General features: G+C 33.5%; 1 protein-coding gene and 1 long non-coding RNA gene across 2 annotated transcripts; one reads left to right on the top strand and one right to left on the bottom strand.

Annotated features, from left to right (window-relative positions):
• Positions 1-8,457: 8,457 nt before the first annotated feature.
• On the bottom strand, positions 8,458-11,176 carry LOC123550161 (anti-sigma-I factor RsgI6-like). The gene is made up of 5 exons (XM_053546780.1): positions 11,033-11,176; positions 10,371-10,419; positions 10,036-10,202; positions 9,118-9,334; positions 8,458-8,495 (listed from the first exon to the last, which is right to left on the bottom strand). The coding sequence occupies exons 1-5, from the start codon at positions 11,129-11,131 to the stop codon at positions 8,458-8,460; spliced, it is 570 nt and encodes a 189-aa protein (XP_053402755.1). The 5' UTR covers positions 11,132-11,176.
• A 5,346-nt stretch (positions 11,177-16,522) lies between these two features.
• LOC123550159 (uncharacterized) lies at positions 16,523-21,930 on the top strand. Its single transcript, XR_008371532.1, has 3 exons — positions 16,523-16,849; positions 19,135-19,247; positions 21,754-21,930. It is a non-coding gene; the product is annotated as an uncharacterized LOC123550159 (long non-coding RNA).
• The last annotated feature ends 548 nt before the right edge of the window (positions 21,931-22,478 follow it).

Consider the following 22,478-nt stretch of genomic DNA (forward strand, 5'->3'; position numbering starts at 1 on the left):
ATGTTATGTGCATATTAACGACATCTAGATATGAATTTATCATTTCAAAGGCCAGTATTGATCAGATATCATACGTGTTTGGGAATGTATGTTCATTATTTATTCTTATGTATAAACGTATTATATGTCAATATTCACAGAATTGAAATTTCAGCTCCATTAGACCAACACGTTCATGATTCACTTGTAAAACTTATTCCTGACGCTTACATTTCCGCGTGGTGAACAATATAACTGAATTAAAGCGTTGAAGAAAAAATGGTTAACAATCAATTCTCTTTCATCGAAATATCTTTTTCCAAATAAAAGGGTAGGTCTTTTAAGTCTATTAATAAATTGTTATACACTCCAGGTCTTTTATCTTAATCAACAAAACCTGATACGTTTAGCCCTAATCATGCTGAACACGATTGATTCTGCCTTTGCGACCACTGTAGATCTTGATCAGCCTGTACATCCGTGCAGTTTGATCAAGATCTGCACTGTTCGCCATTCAGTCAGCATCTTTTTGTTAAGCATATATAACAGTTAATGGTACTGTCCAAGTTGAAAGATGGACAAGTTCATTATAGAAATTTAGCAGGGTAAGGGTTAAGGTTAGAGTTTGCTCTTGCATGGCAATTATGAAACGTTTCAGGTGGAGGTTATTCTTTCCACGGGAAATTCGTTTTAGTAGTAAGATACATTATAATGTTCTTGGAGCCTTTTAAACTATTTTCTTTCAATAAATAATATGCCATGTTTGAAGTATTTCCTTTTGCTTGGGATGGAATATTTTTGTGGAATAAGTTCATTCTGAGTTCCTTGTTCATCAAAAATAATGCAGAATTCAAGCTGTAAAATGTGCTGATGTCAACAACCTTTCTTCCATACCGTATTCTAAGACAGACGAAATTTCGTATAAAATGATGTAACTGTTTTCAAATCTTTTCTTAATGATATAAATTCAATACATTCTGCTAAGAACAGAATTGCCTTTCTTCATACGAAATGGGTAGATAACAGCGTACATGCAAATTTATTGTGACGCTATTCTGAAACCTGGTTAATCCCTGTTGAAAATAACGTAAGAGCTAGACTCCTAAAATACCTGTTATACTGGTACCAATATGGCCGTGTCTAATAGTGAATGATACCGGCCCGTCTCAACAGGTCAGTATCACGATAGGATTTCTGTTTGAAAGCAACGAAAACGACCGAAGATTCCGAGTACCATAGATGTTTCTTTTGCCTTTACCGCTTGTGCGATAAGTAACTGACATGCTTAGAACCAGCTAACCTATAGCAATTAGCCCAAAGAGACTCTTTGTAAACGAAAGTTGTTTGCTATCGATGGCATGCCGCAGTATCTGTATTTCACTATGAAATATATTTATATGTAATACACAGAACACTTATTCCAATGTGAGCAAGTTTAGCTGGAGGAGCGAGGGCTCGAACTCACGACTCCTGATTTGTTGTGAGGCAGTGTTACCATTGGACGACTGCATCTGCTCTCACCCACGGTGTTAGACCTTAAATATGATATGGGTCTTGCGAAAACTTGCATATTATCTAAAATCAAACATGTATCCTCTAACTTCCAGCGTTACACACTATATAGCCAAACTTTCGCAAAAGCCTCTTTTGTCGGTCATATTTCACTTCAAATTTCTTCAAGATAAGCTATCAATCTAAGCATACCAAATTTCTGATTATTCTTGTCTGATTAGGACATGAACGGCGCACGACGACTAAATCATTTATCTACAATAAGTGAAATAAAGCGAAGGCAAAGAAAAGCTGGAACATGACCTAGAGGTCTAAAGGCATTAGTGCCATTTTTAGTTCTGAAGGCATTAGCACTGATAAAATCAATGATTCATTTATATATATATAATGTAGTCCAGCAATAGTTTGACTTCTTATGTCCATCTATTCGTGGCCTTTGCATTCGCTGAACATGTATTATAAAAGATTATAACATAAATATTAAAACTAAAATCAGAAGTTACTATACAATACGCGTTTTACATAAAGACTACGAATAGATTAAAACTAAATATTCTTGTTAAAAATGTTTGAAAACTGGATGTCTGTGAAGCTTCATTAACTCGAATGAAAATTTCAAATTAAAAAAAAAATCATTACGTTTAATCTATTGATCATGATACCAAATGTTCCCGCGGCATAATTATGACGCTACAATAACAAATTCGCGCCGAAGTTAATAATTCTTCAAAATAAGAGAAAATAAACCGTTTTTGGGTTCATTACAAAAGTGAGTGAGTGAGTGAGTGAGTTGGGTTTTACGGCGAACCGACACAAAATGGTCATATATCGCCGAGCACAAAAGCGAAATACAAAAGTGAAATGTATATCATTCAAAAGATATATTTATTGAGAAAACGCTTATAAATGTCTAAGGTTTCATATCAAAGGATAAGAAACGCCTGACGATAATTTCGTATGAAAGCCATCTTCAAGCCTTTCATAACGCTGAATAATTTTTTAAAATCGGACCAATATTAACAAAGATATGGCAGTTTGAAATTGAAGACAATTGCTGATCATGGGGGCAGCCATTTTGTGTGTTTATGACGTCATTTACACACTGCTGAATTCTTTATTTAGCAAATATCATTTTAAATAGATTAATTTTATACGTTTCTTGAGTGTATGATGTAAAACATGGTAATTTCTTTCATTATAGCTGGAAAAAATAGAGAAATTATTTTACAGAAATAAGTAAATACAATTCAAATATGTGTCTAGAAATTTAATAAATCCGCCATTTTGTTTTCTGTTGCCATGTAATCAAAATGGCCGCCATTTTGCTCAAATACTTAAATGCTCATAACTTTCTCATTGTAGAGTCGATTTTGAAAATTATTTCACTTCTTTAGATGATTAAAGAAATCCCAGCAGACAGAACTGACAACAAAACAACACTGCTTTTCCTTTTAATGATTTTATACAAAACGTTGCTATACGGCCCTTGTACACGTTTGATACAGAAAATAGAAGGAGGAAAAGACGAAATGATAGCATTAATATAAATCGTGGCGTGCGTCAATTGAAAAACTTTATTCTAAAATCATGTTAAAAATAGCATGTGATGAATCAAATGTTGAACATGAAAAAACTCTTTGCACTTGAGGATTTTGATTTTTAGTATTTTGTTACGAAGTAAAATATGTACATGCTCTTCTTATTTCTATATATAAAATCTGACCACTTCTATCAAAATGAAAATGATTAAATATTTATATCCAGATGATACGTATGAAATTTTTTTAAACACTTTTCATTGTATTATCAACATAAAAGAAATTTAGACAAACGGACAAGAAATGGCGGGAAAAAAATATTAAATCGAATACAAATAAGGTATTCTCTAAAACCGTTGAATTACAATGACATACGTTGCCAAAAGTATTATAGGTTATTTGCTGCAATTTCCTTTACTCATACTTTGTAGTTATTATTTTAACTTCAATTTCGTTAAAAGTAACTTGTACGTAACCCTTAACTGGTTTTAAAAAAAAGAGGACAAAACCTTCCGGTGTTCTGTATCAATATGGAAAAAATGGTAATGATAACGCTAGAAGTGATGTCGAGGGTCATAATGTCTGTTACAAGTAGACCTTTACTTAATTGTATGTTTTTCAATATGTGAAGTTAGAAAAGCTATCAATTACGCAAACTGTAATGAGGCAAGCAGACCTGACGGCTAACTAATAAAAATACTGCGATATCTCTGCTTCATATATACTCATTTTATCATTTCGACCCATTGTTGAAAAGTCACAAAAATAAACTAAAATGTCAAGAATTTACAAATACTCGATGAATGTTACGAGGAAAGAAAATGATAACAAGACCAAAATAGCATCATTGTCGTGCCGTATTGAAAAAGAACATTAATTTGGTGTTTTAGTATATCAAGTTATACACAAATGGTATTCACTCATTTTAAAAATTACAACCTGTACACTTTTTATTCCAAATTGTTCTATTGTGATCCTCTGCCATGATTCAGTTTTTTTTTAATAAAGATCTGTCTAAGACAGAAGCGTGACATACTAATTTAAATTAATTGTATATAAGAATACATTATATACGTAACTGTTTTTTATATGGAATAAACCTTCATTATAGTAAATGTAATGAAGAAAATATGAAACAGAAATAGTTCTTTTGCAACTAACAAAACATAACCAGAAATGTAAAAAAAAAGCTATATAGCCAATAAAAATGCAAAGAACAACCACAGTTTATATTGCGACATTTCAGCGATATCGAAAACAAAAAGTGGAAACGGAAGATCGTTATATTTCAGAGTCGCTCTTCTTAAAAAATATAATTTAATTATAAATCTTAAACGTATATGTATTCAAACAATTAAACCGCAATTATTCAAAATAAAAAGTGTACTTACTTAATGGTGCTGTCCTTTTGTAATTCCATTGTTTTGTCGTCAAATGTTCTTTTCCATGTTTCATATTTTGCCAACCATTTGAAATAGTCTTGCACTTTATTGGTAATGTTTTGAAAAACACGTTTACAACAGACAAAGTTCAAGATCGACGTAATGGATATTTTTTTATTTAATTAGAAATTTATAAGCAATGAATATGCCTTATTTGTCGTGGTGGAAGGACTGATTAAAAATGAACAATTTACGGCAACCTTTGTCATAAATGTCATACAATGGCAATCATGTTTTTACGGCAGTTATTGAAACATGGCATCCTATCTATTTTACGATGCCAGATAAGCATTTATTGGCAACAATTTTCAGCAATTATCATTTCATTAAGGAACAATAACAAAATAATAACCACCCAGCAGAACCATTTGGGAGACAAAAGAGGAAATATTTTAGATTAGACTTACAACTAATCTATTGTCATGCTAATTGGTCCACAGAAACTAGCGATAAGGACTGGGTATCGCCGATTACCTCCAACGCAAGTAACGGACTTGTTGGTGATAAAATCGGTAATAAAATACAATGACATGTTATCTTCGCGTTATTTTTGTATTCGTTGCATGTATTTTGGTGTAGTTATTGGTACTTTGTAACAACGCATTATGAAATCATACCAATTCGAATAAATGTATATGAAGTCTTAATTACATATTTGTATAAAAAAATTTCAAAGGAGTGGAAATTTTCTGGGTTTTTTATCGGCATGTCTCTCAGAAGATACGAATTTCCACCGAGGCAACGGATTTGAATTCACTACGCAATTTATCAGAATCTTAAAATACGATTTACAATGACTGTATAAAAAAATGTTATTCTAATGTAACCATTTCTCAAGCTATACTTTTAGCGTAGATCATTGCAAAAGTCAAGCAGCTCTTTAAGTGTTACGGCATTTTGAAAATATTTATTCTTTCACGATTTTATATCCTTTTATTTTTTTTCAAAAATCATAAAACATAACTGCAATTTGTTTTATAATGATACAAATGATGTGTAGATTAGATTTTGACCAGTTAAATATTAAAAAATCGACGATGAATATCCTTTTCTTTCATACCTAAGCCAGGACAATGACGTTATTTTATTTAAGAAATAATTTACAGCAAAACCGTGTTTTAACACTGTTTATACACGATGGGCGGTTATACGTCGAGCGTAATAATTTCTTAAGGGTGTAGCGTAGAGAAATTATTTAGTACGACGTATAACCGCCGGAGTGTATAGATAGTGTTCAAACACGGTTTTGCTATACATTATTTCGATTCTAGTATAATGCCTTTTATTGTAAAATTTAGATCAAATATGATAGAACTGTTTCTCTTCGCATGCATGGCGCCAAATGGTAGGTCGTCACGCTCTTTTGTTTATACACGCCTTGGCCGGAAATGGTAATACGTCCTGCGGAGCGCAAGTGGCGTCGAAATATTCTCAATAGCGAATAACAAACTCGGTGTGTGCGTAAATTAATCAGGACTTTTGTTCTATGTAACATTTCGTTTTAATGCATAATTATATGACGCTAAATATCACGTCGACGTGACATCAAAATAATATACATGTGAGGATTTAAGCATTGCTAGTCAGAATTTTTCTTAATATTTAATTTAAGAAATAATTTATAGCAAAACCGTGTTTTAACACTATTTTTACACGATGGGCGGTTATACGTCGTGCGTAATAATTTCACGAGGTGGCAGCCCGAGTGAAGTTATTTCGAACGATGTAAAACCACCCATTGTGTATAAATAGTGTTCAAACACGGTTTTGCTATAAATCATTTCAACTCTAATATTCTTTATCGTAAAATTCAATATGATAGAATATATAGAACTGTTTCTTCGCGCATGCATTTTTTAAAACACACTGAAATGTTACAAAATGCGTTTTATGATCGTCACCTATGCTCAATACATGTTAAATTCCTGGTCCCAAGTGTCTGTGGTCTAGAAGTATATGCTCAATTTCAGAATACGTTTGTTGAAGATACATAAAGTGTGCTTTTTTGGTACCATAGTGTATGCATTCACATCTTTCATTTACACACTCTTGTAGCATGGTAGAGGATTAAGAGGTTATCAGGATAAAACTGCATTGTGGGGTCTTTGTCAATCCCCGTTCCAAAGGGGTACCCCAATTTTTTACTCCACTTTTCAGTGACTGACATAACAAGTATTAAATATATAAACAGTAAATATCTTACAAGTCATATGAGCGATGGCATTATATCATATACTAGTACATTTACAATAAAATGACTTTTATCATTATATACAAGTATAATACAAATACAAATACATAGCATTTATATAGCGTAAAAACTATAAAATATTCTATTGCGTTTTACAATTACACAACACACATTTAAAACATATACATTCAAAATATGAACAGGATTCTAGAACTTAGATTTAGACATATATGAATACTATTTTATACCACTACTGATATTTTGTATTTTGTAATGAATATAATATTGATATTCGACATAAGGACCTGTTGATTGACAGTAACTGACCTATTTATTTTTTCAGTTCAGTAGAATTCATTTACGACCAATGGTGTCCTACTTTGTTCCTTCATTTGTTTGTTGTTTCCTTTATGTATATATCCATTATGCACGCGTACACCCATACTCTGCTTATGGTTTCTGTAAAAGAGGGGTTTTCGTATTTCGTCTTTTTTTTCTTGTTTTAAATGTGCTAACATTCATCGTTTCTCGAAAATAAATCTGACGCGTGAACCAGTTTTAAATGCAGTAGTAACCTGACGATTTTAACAGTCGAAAATCTGTTGTACGTAAAATAATTGTGTTAATGCATGATGCGGAAATGAAATACTGACCGCTTTAATCGTACATTTGCTGCAGAAATGTTAAAAAGCGAATAATGAGTATAACTGCAAGGAAATGGCACTTTTAATACGTAAATTTTTATTAGGTTTTCAACAAAAAATAAATCCCGAAGTACGAGAGATGATAAGCGTATTGTCTTCACCTGCACTCTCGAACATGCTAGTCAGAGTTCCTGTAGTTCATAGTGACAATTGATAAAATATTTTGAAATCTCGTCAAAGTTTACTTCAGGGAAAGCAGGAAGAAGGATCAGCCTGCAATTATTTTATTTTATCAATTTTTATGTATTTCTTAATTAGATTAAAGGAATAAAGCCCTGCCAAGGTAGCGGACTTTTATATGCCCACATAATACGAAACATTTCGGGTACAAATATAGATATATGACAATAGCACACACTGTCCTGGAAGTCTATATAAGCACCTTCTATTTCTCGTCTGTATAAGACAGTGTTTTTCTGACCCCCAAGGAGCAACTGGGTGAGTAAGCGATGTTTAAAAATCTGCACTGTCTCCGAATGAGGTAGGGTAAGGACTTCTGATACAAAGTGATGTAAGACTTTTCAAGAGTGTTTTAATTAACGTACAACAAAAGACCTTGTGCATTTTGCACGTTCTCTAATTTGATTTATAATACGCCATACCGAATACAGCATGTTATTAGCATTTTAAAGAGTTCTGTACAAATAAACATTTGTAGTGTTCAGACGGTTGTGTTTCTGTCTATTGAATTAATCGCGCTATTAGTTATAAAATATTTATACAGCGGCTTTAATAAATCGAGCGGCTAGTCTAAGCGAAGACTTAGACAATTCTATGGAATATAATTTGCTTAATTCGTCAAAAAATGTCAGCCTCTTACTTTTAACTTTTGTTGTTTTTGTTGTTGTTGTTGTTGTTGTTGTTGTTTCAATAAAAACAAGATTAGAAACATCGAATTAAGGCGAGTTAGAAAAGACAAGAGAACTTTTATTTTACAACTCAAGAATCTTAAAAGAAAAGCAGCTATAGATGTGAGGCTCTGGCTTGTGTCAAATGTGGTTTGTTTGATAACAATGAAAAGCTTTCCCTTTTCACAATTTTTATTGCGTTTGGTATCAATTATTTCTAAATTGTTCAAGGAGGAAGTTGTTTCAGCCGGCTACCACATGAGATACACTGGGAGAGCCACCTGTAATAAAAGTTAAACATAATTGCAACTAACGAGTATAAAAAGTTCGTTTGACATTTTTCATTTGGAAATATAAATTCAGCTAATACTTTTCTTCTAAACTCGGTCAAAAAGTCATATCAGTGAGTTTATCTGTACTGCTGTCTTCACGTTTAAACAGACGTACTGCGAATCAATCTTATATCAATGAAATGAATGTACACTGAAACCTTCTGGTTTCTTTTCATTGACAACATTTTTATCAAATTGTTTATCGATGACTGTTCTGTGTAAATAGTCGCGATTGATTTTTCTTGGACAAAGCGACTGGCAAATTTAAGAAAGAAGCATCACCTAAGAAAAGTACTACCAGCTGCTTCCTCCATCGGAACAGCTATTGGTTGAAATTGCGAAATAAAATAGAAACGAAAGTGAAATATCTACAGTAAACAGAAGCGTTTCAAACCTTTCGCACAAATCGGCACTATTGCAAAAGTTTTGCCACCTTGAAGTTTTTTAGTAATATTTGCAAAAAAATAAAATAAATGATATTTGATTTTCTGCAGTATGCAAAACGATACCTATATTTATAGAATTATATTTGGAATTTCTTACTTTTTAAGTTATAAATATGTGAACAAACCTGAAGTCCCATTCAAGTGAATTTCTAAACTGCTTCCTCCATCGGGTAACTGAAACTCATGTGTCATTAAGACCTTTCCGTCGTGTTTCACTTTTAGCATATAGTCACCCTTGAACCCTCTAACACTATATTCTTCACTACCGAGTAGTGTCTGAAAGTCACGTGTTCTCCATGTGTTATGATACAATTCCTGATAAGCGATGCCGGCAGCATTTGCCTGAAAAATGAAACCGTCACTTACGTATTTGCTTTGAGGTAGACAGATATTATGATAACTTCTTAAAATTTTTGTTATTGTAAGCTTCAGTTTTCTTAAATATAGTCCTTGAAGACTGCTTCAAAGCATTTCGTTTTGACAATACCCATTTTTATATAATATTATATGTTTTCCAGTGAACTGTTGGAAATTAAGAGTAAAATATATGTGATATTTTTCAAAGTGAAGAATATCAAATACAATTTTCATTGAAAAATCTATCAAATGAGTAAAGTTGGTTAAAATATGGAAAAAACAAACGAACAGAAAGTGGGTTTCTTTACATATAAGATCAACATTTTTTTCACTCGTGATCACCATTAAATTAATTTTATTACTACGCCATTTGCGATAATACTGAATCAAGAGTTTATGTAAGGACTATATCTAGCCTCGTCTGAGACATCCTTTCCCTGTTATTCTCTATTAATCTCTATTGTCATTGAATGAATGTTAAGATCGACTTCAGGATGTGTGCGAGGTCATAGATACATCAGGACATGTATGATTCCATATGTAATTACAGAAAAGAATTTTGACATTGCCGTTCTATGGAAATATTACATGATTACATTGCTGGCTATCTAACAACAGAAGTATTACCAATAGGTTAGAAAAAAAACACTTTCCATGTTTGCAATGTTAGAAAGCAGAACACTTACGGTGACATTTTCTCCAGAAAATAGATAAGCATCGGGTTCCCATATCCGGCCGTCCCAGAATCCCCAGAATACAACACCATCCACCGAGGGGTGACCATAAAACATTGTCATCAAATCCACCAATTTTTCAGCTTTAAGTGTCTCGTTTTGTTCGTTCACGGCAAATTCTGTATTGTAAAGTAATGTTTGGAATGGATAAAAAATAACGTTGAAATATATGTGATTTTTAAACTTCTGTAAATAAATGTTATGTATTGTGACTGAAAAATATATTAAATATGTAGGATCATGAAAAGAGTAATGCATATTTTTAACAATTAGTTAAACTTGGTTACCTGTGATCACTATAGGTAATCCTGCCTCTGCTAATATATCCAGCCTAGCCTGAAGGAAAATAGGTGTTTGAAATCATTATGTAGATAGAAAATCTACGTGTACCAGTTTTTGTTCTTAAATAAGTCAGTTTACCGTTAAACATAAGAACGAAGTCCTTGAGTTAATTCAAAAGCAAATATGTATAGATTATGCTATAGAAGAGAGGCTATCTTTGAAACAGACACATGTCAAAGGAATCAATGTCCATTCTTCTATTTTTTTATTTTAATTCTATTTATTTAGATCCCCAGATTTCAAAGACAAATACGATAAAAAACTGATTTTTTTTTCTAAATCTAAACTAGCTATTTCATGCTATGGGCCACTGGGAGAAATGAACAAAAATAAGACCTTTAGAATTTTGAATTTCCCTTGCATCACTGACTCATTTGTGAGTTTTTTGTGAAGAAATACTCTTTTAAAATTTAAAACTTGCATGATAAAGTGGCAAAACCCGCGAAGATAGGATCAAAATTTCATATTTATTTGTAAAGGTGAAATCCGTACGCCCAGACTATATGCATGCATTTTCAACCTTTTAACATAAAATAGACAAATGTTAAATTTGATGTCAGACATTACTTTATTAAAAACGGTATTCCTGTGTAAAGAAATGACATACCTGAACTAGGGTCAAATCAATGTCATGCATATGACCTTGAACTCCGATACCACCAATAGGAATTCCCGCCTGTTGGAACCTAACAGCAGTATCTTTCATTGCCTGAAAATTTCAAATCCTCAAGTAAGTATCAGATTTTACAAATCCAAACCATTTCCATTTGCTAAATCATAACAACTAGCTGGTAGTAACTGAGTAATGAGAAGTATTCCGACTGCAGTTCTTATTCGGGATCAATTATATAGACATCCGGTTGCCGTCTTTGGGGAAAATATCGAATATCAAGTAAAGTCTTTACACTCGTCTTGTATAATTTCGGCGATTCTCGCATGTCGAAATAAGTGGATGGTGTTTGATATTGTCGTTTCAAAGGTTTTCGATAAAGTTATTTTAGAAACTCCTACTTTTGGAAAGAATAAAAGTCAATAGGGGTCTACTAATTCTAAATAATAGGCCTTTTTATATCAATTAAAAAAAACACTGCTTTACTACAAAATAGCACGAATTACTCGCGCAAAAATGACAAAGGTCACGCTTCAAATATCACAAAAGAACGCCCCATATTGGATCACAATTAATCATTATAATATTTAATTAAGTGGATTTCAAAATGGTTTAATAAAAATTGCAAGAATGAAGCTATTGTGAAAAAAGGAGTATGCGTTTTAAAGGCCTTAAGGTTATTTACTGAATAATTTCTTTTGACATTCACCAGTTGTAGCACATGCCTCGCCTACTGAGCTTTATGTTTCTGCTGTTAGATATGTCCTGTAGCATTTTAAATCATCCAATGACATTGTAGTACATGTACAAGTTCCCGACAAACATCAAATGCAGCATATTTTCTTTGTCAGTTTGCATTTGATCATAAATATTAGTTGTATGATATTATCTGTAACGAGGCTCTTCTACAGTTTATCTTCTCCAGCAGTTACCTTCAGACGCTACAGACAAATATCTACTGTTAAGCGTTCCCCGCGTCGCCATTCATCAAAACCATACCAGGTGTTATATCTGAATCTTCCTCTGGAAGGCTTTCCCCATCAGCCATATCTATTTCCAACTCATCTTGGACTACTGGGCCATCTAATTTCACATCACTTCGAGCACCCCGTTTTCCGGGTAACCCGAATCTACTCTTCCTTCTTCCAATCTCACGTTTAACGATTTTCTCTTTTACATCCGCTGTTGTTTCACTGCGGACAGCCTTTGGAGAAGTTGCATCGTTGCGTTTTTTGATCAGTTCTGTCAAACTCTTTGACTGGTACACTCTGGTAATGACGAGATCATCATCTCTATCATCATTATCATCACTTTTACATTTGGAGGCGCAACAAATAAATGCAATAAACTTTGAGAGCATCGATATTTTCTCCTTGTTGTTTCCCATTTTTGTTGTAGTTAACTACATTTACGTCGTTTCTAATCGCATCACGTCACAATAGTGACGTCACGACGTCATTATTTCAAATGTACATCTATTACATCCTGATTATGGCGTAAATATTCACTGACAATTTGAATGCTAGGTAAAGATATGATATATCATTCTTGCATATCAGACGGGGATTGCCGGTATTTTTATCGGAGTGTAAGATGACTCTCGTGCTGTAAATGACGTATTACGAACTGCATCTACATCATTACGCCAAACTGTCAGACTTGACATTTCTTTGACGGTGCGCAAGAAAAGAGAAAGTGTGAGAAAACTGTAAATAGTGAAAGCTAGAAGTTTGAGTCCCGGTCAAGATTGGGTGCAGATAGACAAAAGTTAGAACTGTGAATAATTATACCCAGTCACTTTTCAGGTCCATCAGGACACGACCAATTCGGCTGCAGTGGCGGTACCAGGGCACAAGGCCCGGCCGACATAGCTCCAGTCCATCATATGAACGCCTAATGAACTACATATATGTAGAAGATTTATATAGTAATTTATATTTTATAAAAAAAAAAAAAACGGAATAAAAATCCAATATCTTGACAGATCCTCTATGTTCCTGATAGTATATTTCTCGATTCAATCCTCATACATATAGTATTCCTCTAAAATGCTGTAGTCCTCATACATACTGTAGTCCTCATACATAAATAGTCCTCATACATAAGTTCTCATATTCTATTTGTTATAGTCCTCATACATACAGTAGTCCTGAAACATGCTGTAGTCCTTATGCATGCAGTAGTCCTCATACATACAGTAGTCCTCGTATATGCAGTAGTCGTCATACATGCTGTAGTTCTCATACATATTGTAGTCATCATATATGTTGTAGCCCACATACATGCAGTAATCATTATACATGCGTTGGCCTTTATACATGCATTAGCCCTCGTACATACAACAGTCCTCATACATGCAATAACGTTTATACATGCACCAGTCCTTAGACAAACAGAACCGTTACTGGATTTTGAAACGATAAAATAATACAGCTCTAAAAGTTGACTTCACTACTCGACGTTTTGATTTTGAAACTTCACTGCGTGGAGGAAACCAGGTAATAGGGGTTGAAGAGCTTTGAGATCAGCATTGGCACCCACAGGTGGTGCTTCCGTTTAACTTGAGTTCCCGGGAATAGATAGCATCAACAATTTGAGCATTAAGACTATCGTCCAGATAGAGTCTTTTATCAAATGCTTTTATGTCTACCTGCATATATGCAGAAGGCTCAACATGACGTTACTTTCATAACAATCCAAAAAGACAAATCTGCGACAAGTGGAGTACAGGTGGCTCCCACGGTAATGTCAATTACATTGAAAACTACATCTCCAGACACGACATAAATTATGTCATTCAATGTAAAGAAGAAGGCTTAATAACTCCACCACAAGCTTGCGTGCACTAATATTTATCAATCAGCAATATTGAAATTACATACAAGAAATAAAGCATTTTCCCTGACAAAAGATTTTTTTTTTAATTAAAGCAGATTCAGTGAAATTACTGCGAAAACAAAAGCACTAAATAACAACAAGAGACTAAATGAACTACTAAAAATTGACAATTACGAAGGATGTAAATAACATAACAATTGTCATTTGTGTCTTTTATAAAGGTATTAACAGAATGAAAGAGACACGTTTTAAAGACGTATACCACACCCACCAGTAAAAAACAGTAACGGTGGGATAAGGCCTAAAAAGCGATTGTTTGTTTCCGGTAACATGCTTCAAAAACTTCGAGTATGTAGGTCGGTATTTTTTTATTATTATTATTATTATTATTATTATTAAGTGGAACTTTTCGGAAATTATTTTTCTGGCAAAAACGAATACATATAAGGGGGTAATGCCTTTAGAGCATCAGCAAGTTGATTCTAACATCACTGACCATCTTTAAAGCATAAAAAGCGCAGTTTTGCAACCTTTTGTTGAAAACAAATCCCAAAGGCCATAAAAACATTTAGGGCCGGGTCAAAATTTTAAGGTAGGTCGGGATACCGGAAACAAACAATTATTTAGCTCTAATGACGAAAGTATGCCTCACGGACTGAAAGCGAATTAGATTCATTTGGGGAACCTTGATTTGGTCTCGTGGGTGTGTGGTTTCTTTATTCCTAGCCGGAAAATGATCTCATTTGTCATCTTTAACTTATGAGACATGTACGGCATGTACGTAACAAGATTTAAATAAATATTAATAAAACATATTTGCCACAGGTTCTATTATTGGAATAGATGTAATAAAACAAACAGATTTTCTGATATTCGTTGGGAATGTTGACAATATAAAACTATGAAGGCCGTTGTATATCACTAACATATTACGCTTCTACAAATTTATTTTCTTTGATCACAACAATTCTGTGAACGTTTTGACAACAAAACTGCGAAGATTCCTGAGTGGTTATAATGCCCAGGATAATTGAAGGTACATTTAAACATTTCTAGCTGTTGGTGGTGGATGTAGACCCAAGGTGCCCTTACGTAATATTTTCATCACGAGCAGGCACCGGGTAGAATCATCGACCTTCTTTAAGAAAGTAGGATAAATAAAAAGGATAAATAAAAAATTAGTGTTAAGATTTTTTTCATACTATGTGAGCTTAAAGAACAGTTTCTAAGAAAAATAAGGGCAGAAATTCAAAGGTCACCACACTCGTTTTTTATTTTATAGGGCATTTTCTTCATCGACAAATCATTTCTGAAATTAAGCAAAATTGAAAAAAGTTGGGGATACTTTATTAAACATATAATATCCCACTTAATTTTATAGGGATACAAGATGATATCAGTAATATATAAGCATAAATGCCACTAACAAATCTCTTCCATTTTTACATGTTGGCATAATTACACCACCTACATCTGTCATTGGAAAAAATCGTAGTTAAATCTACCGCTTAGCTCCGTAGGTAGAGCGTTGGACTATAGATCGCGGGGTCGAGAGTTCGATCCCCGGGCAGGGCGTATGGTCTCCGTGACGATTTGATAAAAGACATTGTGTCTGCAATCATTTGTCCTCCACCTCTCTTACTTCATGTGGGGAAGTTGGTAGTTACTTGCGGAGAACAGGTTTGTACTGGTACAGAATCCAGGAACATTGGTTAGGTTAACTGTCCGCCGTTACATGACTGAAATACTGTTGAGAAACGGCGTTAAACCCAAAACAAACAAACAAAACAAAAAAAAAAAACAATTCTGCTGTTAAGATTTTAAAAATATTTTGCTGCTTTTATGACACACAAAAATGCTTCAAAATGGAGAGAAAAAAAATGTTGTGGTCACCGTGCATCTATGAGATATATTTAGAGAAATCCTTTAAAAACTGGTGAATTTTGATATTTTCAGTTGTTTGTTTTAATTTATACTTCCTAGATAATAATAAAGTGCTGAAAACTTTTATTTCAGTTGTAGCTTATCATTATATATGTATAAGTCAAAAAAAAAATATCAGAACCAAACCTGGTCTACTTTAACAGATATTTGAAATTACCGACCCCTACCCAATTGTACATCTTACATCAATTTTAGGCAAATTCCAGCCAAAACTTAGGATGAAAAAAAATCGCAACAAGAAGGATTTGTTTGGTTAAATGGTACACTATTAGCCATATTTTAATCATTTAGCATTATTTTTTGGCATAAATGCTGTCAGAAAGAAATATTCCAACAATTTTTTTCAAAATGGCGGATCTCCTGAAAAACAACGCTCGTACATCCTTAAGTCAGCTGGATTGCTTCCTCACCTGAAGAATTCAACGCCGAGAGTGGGGCTCGATCCCAAATCAGTGGGAAGTCAGCGACCTTAACCACTCGGCCACGGAGACATCCGGTTTATGTTTTTTGACCTACCTATACTTCAACACTTTTGCTTGGCTGAAGTCTTACTTCAAGTAGAAAAACGTGAAAATATATTTCTTACATTATGTAATAAAACAATTTCTGAATGCCTTTTTTGCCAATAGTTGAAACTATACAAAAATGTGTTTGCGACCTCGGGCAATAGTTTTGACTATCGACCTGCAAGCCATTCAATGAATGCATAATATCGTTTTCACTGCATGCGGCAGTATCGGTTTGCCATACAATTTGATTTAATTATTTTTATACCTTCGATGCAAGATTGACCTTTACTGTCCATTTTTCCAAAGTACAGAATACATAAGTGGACAGACCTTGCTTGACAGAAGCAAAGTGTCCTTGCTGCAGGCCGAGTCTAGAATTTCGTGTTATTTTCATGATCCGCAAAATCGAGTTCACGCGAAGCTCTGAAGTCCTTATAAAAGCATCAGCTCTGAAAATATGGATCATTATTGGAATAAGACTTGAACGTGCTTTGAGCTTGGATTAAAACTAGAGGAGAAATTGGTAAGGATTTTGGAAAATACAGGTTTTTGATTTATTTTTTGATATACTGTATTAGTTAAATTTGAAAAAAATATTGATACATTTTGTAAAAAAATAGTAATACCATTTTTGATTATGGCAACAGTAAATGTGTACAGTTTACCCGGCTGTTTCGGGGCAAATGCACAATATTATATCGTTTTATAAAATCATGAATAGAGCATTGGATCGCAAACAAAAAGGTAAAACAACATTATCTAATATATTTTTTATGAATATTGCCTAATATTCAAATTTTCCCGAACTCTATGAACACGGCTTTTTCGAGTCAGTAGATGTTTATCTACGGACACTGAAAGTAGTGAAATGAGCTTTGCTTACTATGTCAACTCGAATTACTAGTTTCCAAGAAATTATACTGACTGTGTATTCTCAAGGTCTTTTTAAATGAGTTGAATATTTCAGGGTGACGAAAGAGATTTAAGACACAAGTTATAAATCAATAAAAGAGTAAAAATGTTGTGATTTGGGATTATGCGTTGCCGTATGGGACACCCCATATTTAGTGATTTTTGTTTAATATAAACAACTTTTTTGGTAACAAATATTTCAAAATTGCTCTGCTTATATAATATACTGTGAAATCATTAATTTTCGTGGGGGACTAATATTCGTGGATTTCGTTGCTGAGTCAATCCACGAAATTTAATCCCAACGAACAAATGAAATTCCCATTCATTTTATGTTCAAAAGTTGAAATCCACGAATTCACAGCCCCACTAAATTGACGTTTTGACCAAAACCACAAAATTTCATGCCCACGAAATTAAATGATTTTACAGTAAACTATATCCATTTATAATTTTTGCGTACATCACCGGACAGTAAAGTAAGCGGCTCTATTTCCCCGGCAAAAAGAAGTATCTCGAGTCGATATAAGAAGTTCTTAGATATCACTTGAAAAATAAGTAAATGTCATAACCTACGATTGTGCGATAAGCATTTACAATAATAATTGTTTTGTAATAGTTGCAGGAGTATTTCTTGTTATAAGCTGTAAAACTTTTACAGTGATTCGCATTTTAAATTAGACTGATTCAGAATACCTAAGTAAACTGTAATTCTCAAACGGCAAATTTAAGACTGTCAATACTATCATTTTTGTGCTGGTTTTTCTTAAAGACGCGCCACAAAATACCTGAATTTCCATGATGGTAATTATAGATCTATATGATTTGCATGAAAAAAAAAGAGAAATACAAGTATCTAGTTACAAATTGACAGTGACATATATTAAGCCAATATGTTTTATGTATAAACATTTTATTGGGCGAATACAGCAGTATGCGCAGTACTTGATGTATTGAACACTTTGTTTCTACAGTGTAAGACAGTTATTTATATATACTTCAAAAACTATATTAAAAAAGGAGATTTAGTACTATCTACATCTAGTACCATTTACTGAATAAGATTGCAGGTGAATTTGTGAAAACATATTAATTCAGGCATAAATTGTCCGCTTGTCATCTTGTAGTATAGCATTATCAGAATGATTTTCACAAAGTTCATGTGGGAGGAAGTAGTTCACTAGGTTGTGGTGGGTCTTTAATCCCACAACTTGACAATTTAATAGCATCTTGCATGCTTCTCTATTCAAGCATTGGTATTCAACGAAATAAAATAAGTCAGTGAAATGCGTGTTGAACACTCTTTTTTCCGTCTTGCTTTAAAACGGGGAAAGAAAAGCAAACTGGAATTAAATTATTCTGAGAACATTATTGTCGGACCTGCCTTGGAGGCCACCTGTATCGAACCGCCACTTGTCGTAGGAATCAGGTCAGCTGACTTCCCAAATGCACATTTTGTTCTCATTTTAACCCACTGGGGTCACGACCATGACTTCTCATATGACACCAGTACAGGTTTTTTTTTTCCAGGAAGCGGACTCGAGAGTGGTTCAAATAGGCTTGAAGCTTTCATCACAATCGATCTAAAATAACTGTCTTGTTTCTCCTTATAGGAATGTCACTGTTCAGGACTTACAACGCCAAATCAAGCAAATTCTTTTGATATAGGCAACAAAACTGTCTTGTTTCTCCTTATAGGAATGTCACTGTTCAGGACTTACAACGCCAAATCAAGCAAATTCTTTTGCTATAGGCAACAAAACTGTCTTGTTTCTCCTTATAGGAATGCCACTGTTCACGACTTACAGCGCCAAATCAAGCAAATTCTTTTGATATAGGCAACAAAACTGTCTTGTTTCTCCTTAAAGGAATGTACTGATTTGTATTTAATTACAGGTTAGACTTCATGGGTCCGCTGCAACACGTGTTTTGGATAGTCTGTGTGGTGTTAAGTTTAAACCTCTGTCTAGCATTTCCAATGTGGTATGGTCGTCCGATCTTCATGGGAGGTATGTATTTTCCACAGAATTTCATTTTCCGTTATGAGTCTCAGATGCGAGCGATACAAGCGTATCCATTAGACATCTTAAAACATAATTTTTGTTATGTAGATACTTACTTCTTGATACATATTTTTAATTTATCATTTGTGTCAGGCGAATAATATGTTATATCATTAAGCATTCACTAAAATGTATATATCAGCGAGGTGTTCTTCATTCTGGTTATCGCGTTGGTGGCCAGAAGATGTTCAGACTTAGGTATAATTAAAAGCAATCTTATCTATTACGAAAATAGCAAAGAAATGATATTTGAATGTATTTTGTTACGTCTAAAGGTAACAGTTGCTTGTTACTGAAACTATTAAAGGTAACAGGAAAACAAAACGGCACTATTAACAATAACAAAGTTTAATTTTGAAAAGTAATGATTCAGATACCTTGAAAATATTACGTTGCTTTATATGCAAGAATAGTCAAAATCCTGTCCTGGTCAAATTTAAATCCAATCAGTAATAATTCCAAATTCCACACACAATCCAAACTGAATTCAGTATATGCAAAGAATAAAAATCCTTTCTTTAAAAATAAATCTTTAAATCCACCAAATTCATCAAATATTAAATGTACAAACTAGTAAGTCTTACCGTAGGTTCTTTTTTTAACAAATAGCTTCCTATTAGAGCATCATGGAAGATTCCAACACTTTCTTGTATAACCAAAAAAAAAAAAAATAGAAGATTTTGGAAAAACAAGAAAAATCCCAGACTTTGAAATAATTTTAACATCCTATTATTCAGCATATAAACAACTTATTGACATACATGATGTCTCAAAACTAGGACAGGCTTTAGAGTAAAAAAAAATGAGTCATCAATATAAAAAAAATAAAGTGAAGCATAATGGTAAATTACATGTACATAACAGTTTAACATTATCTTATACATTGAAGATAAGCAAATGGCTTGCAGATCAGTAGCATGGGGACCGTTAAACACAACTTACTTATTTTTTCTAATTAAAGTAATTAATAGTAACTAAATATTCTAATTTCTAATGTTCATATCGACATATCATTTCTGAAGTTAAGTCATTTACGATTCATCAAAATGAGTTTTAAAACATTTTATCACTTTTTTGCCAGCCTACCTATCCTATTCAGGAAAGGTTTGCTTTTGAAAATTTGTTTCTAGGTCTAAGGTCAAGGCTCGCTCTTCCGAACCCCTTGGAGGATTTTCATAAATCTAACATCAATTAGGCCTAACACTAATTTTAAAGACATACAGAGCTAAATACCAAAATCACTAGCTCAAAGTCAAGGTTTCATTCTGACGTGTAAAAGTGTATATATTGTATAGTGTCACAGATGGGTCGGGTTAGGGTCAAATAAAACCACATGGAAAATTATCAAAACGTACATTTTGTGGAAATGGACATTGATATATAGTGAGCCGGTTATCCTATAAAATTAATAGGGATTTTCTTCAAATGGTACTTAGTCATTGTGTTAGGTTTGAAAGCCGTAGCTAATATACATTCTGACTTAGAGCCCGGAAATGAAAAAAATAATAGAAATTAAGTCAGGTCCCTGTCTTGAAGCCAATGACACCACATCAATAGGGATCTTCCATGAGCAGTACGTATTCATTGTGTAAATTCTGAAAGCCGCAGCTATTGTACTTTATGACTTACAGTCCGGAAACCATTTTCAGTCTCCTTGTTACTGTGACCTTGACCTGTGTGATGTTATCCCATTAAGTTTGAAAGCTGTAGCGTTTACACTTTGTGACTTAGAGCCCGGAAACTAAACAAAATCCAGAAATTGTCAGGTCCCTGTGGCCTTGACCTTTGATTGGATGACCTCAAAACCAGTAAGAATCTTCCTCTTGATGTATTTAGTCATGTACTCAAGTTTGAAAGCTGTAGCTATAATACTTTATGAAAAAGAGTCCGGAAATCATTTCTAGACTTAAGGATACTGTGACCTTGACCTTTGACATATTAGCCTCAAAAGCAATAGGGAAGCTGCTTAACTGGTGTTCCGTCATCCTGTACAGTTTAAAAGCTGTAGATAATATACTCCTTGACTTAGAGCCAGAAAACTACAAAAATATCCTAAATTAAGTCAAGTCAATGTGACCTTGACCTTTGAGCCCCTGGCACCAAAGTCAATAGGGATCTTCCTCTAGTGGTATTTATGCATTATGTAAAGTTTGAAAGCCGCTGTTATACTTCGGCACCAAATTGTGTACTATAAATTACTAATAAATGCTGTGTTTATATAAATAATTACTGGTCATTCATGTACATGTAGTTATATGTGAATAAATCTGAGGAAAAGCCATGTTTCACATTCTGACGCATTACATATTGTCAAAGAAATAATTTGTTTACAGATGTAATTATTTTTTATCTTTAAGTTCATCATCAGGTTTTTCTAATCTAATATCAATGAAATGGAATGAAAAATCTTTCCCAATTATAAAAAAAAAATTGTTGTACTTTTTCATTTTAGGTTATCGACGTAATGGAAACTGGTGGGAAAATTATGACGGAGACGGGGAATTCTTCAATGGTAGGGGGATCACTGGGCCACACACATTGGATGAAATAGATAAAACTGACTTCTTGTGGTAACGCGATATTTCCGTTGCTATGGTTGCATTATTCTTTTGTGAAAGTGTCGTGATTATGAATAAAGTTGATTTCTATATTTTTGTTTCAAGTTATCAACGTAAATCATTTTAATAAACTCTATGCTAACGTAGTATTACAAAAGACACAAATCACGTTTATTTGTCTTACTTTCTCAAAGCAAGAGATATGGCGCTGGAATGAGATGTAGCACACACTTTGATTATTCATCGGTGCCACTTAAAGGGACTGGACATCACTAATAGAGAATCTATAGAGCGTTCGCCTATGTTGACTTGCCTTAATACTTGTAGTTTATATTAATTAATATCAGGTAAAATAATAGCCTTCGGATAAAATGGAATAATTTTCAACATTTATATTAATTACATATTTCAACTCAGTTTTAGTAATTAAAGAAGAAGGCGAATCAACATAGGCGAACCAGCTTAGTGTCTGTCGAACTGTCCGTCAAGATGTCAGTAAACTATTTGATTTCCGGTGTTTGGTCTCACAACGGTCAAACTTCATAAGATCATGATTGCCTGTGGTCAGTACATGGTCCTATTGTTTTGAGGGTCTGTATGTCATCGGTCACGGTCACAG

The sequence above is a fragment of the Mercenaria mercenaria genome, chromosome 6 (assembly GCF_021730395.1).
Source record: "Mercenaria mercenaria strain notata chromosome 6, MADL_Memer_1, whole genome shotgun sequence".
Classification (NCBI taxonomy): Eukaryota; Metazoa; Mollusca; class Bivalvia; order Venerida; family Veneridae; genus Mercenaria; species Mercenaria mercenaria.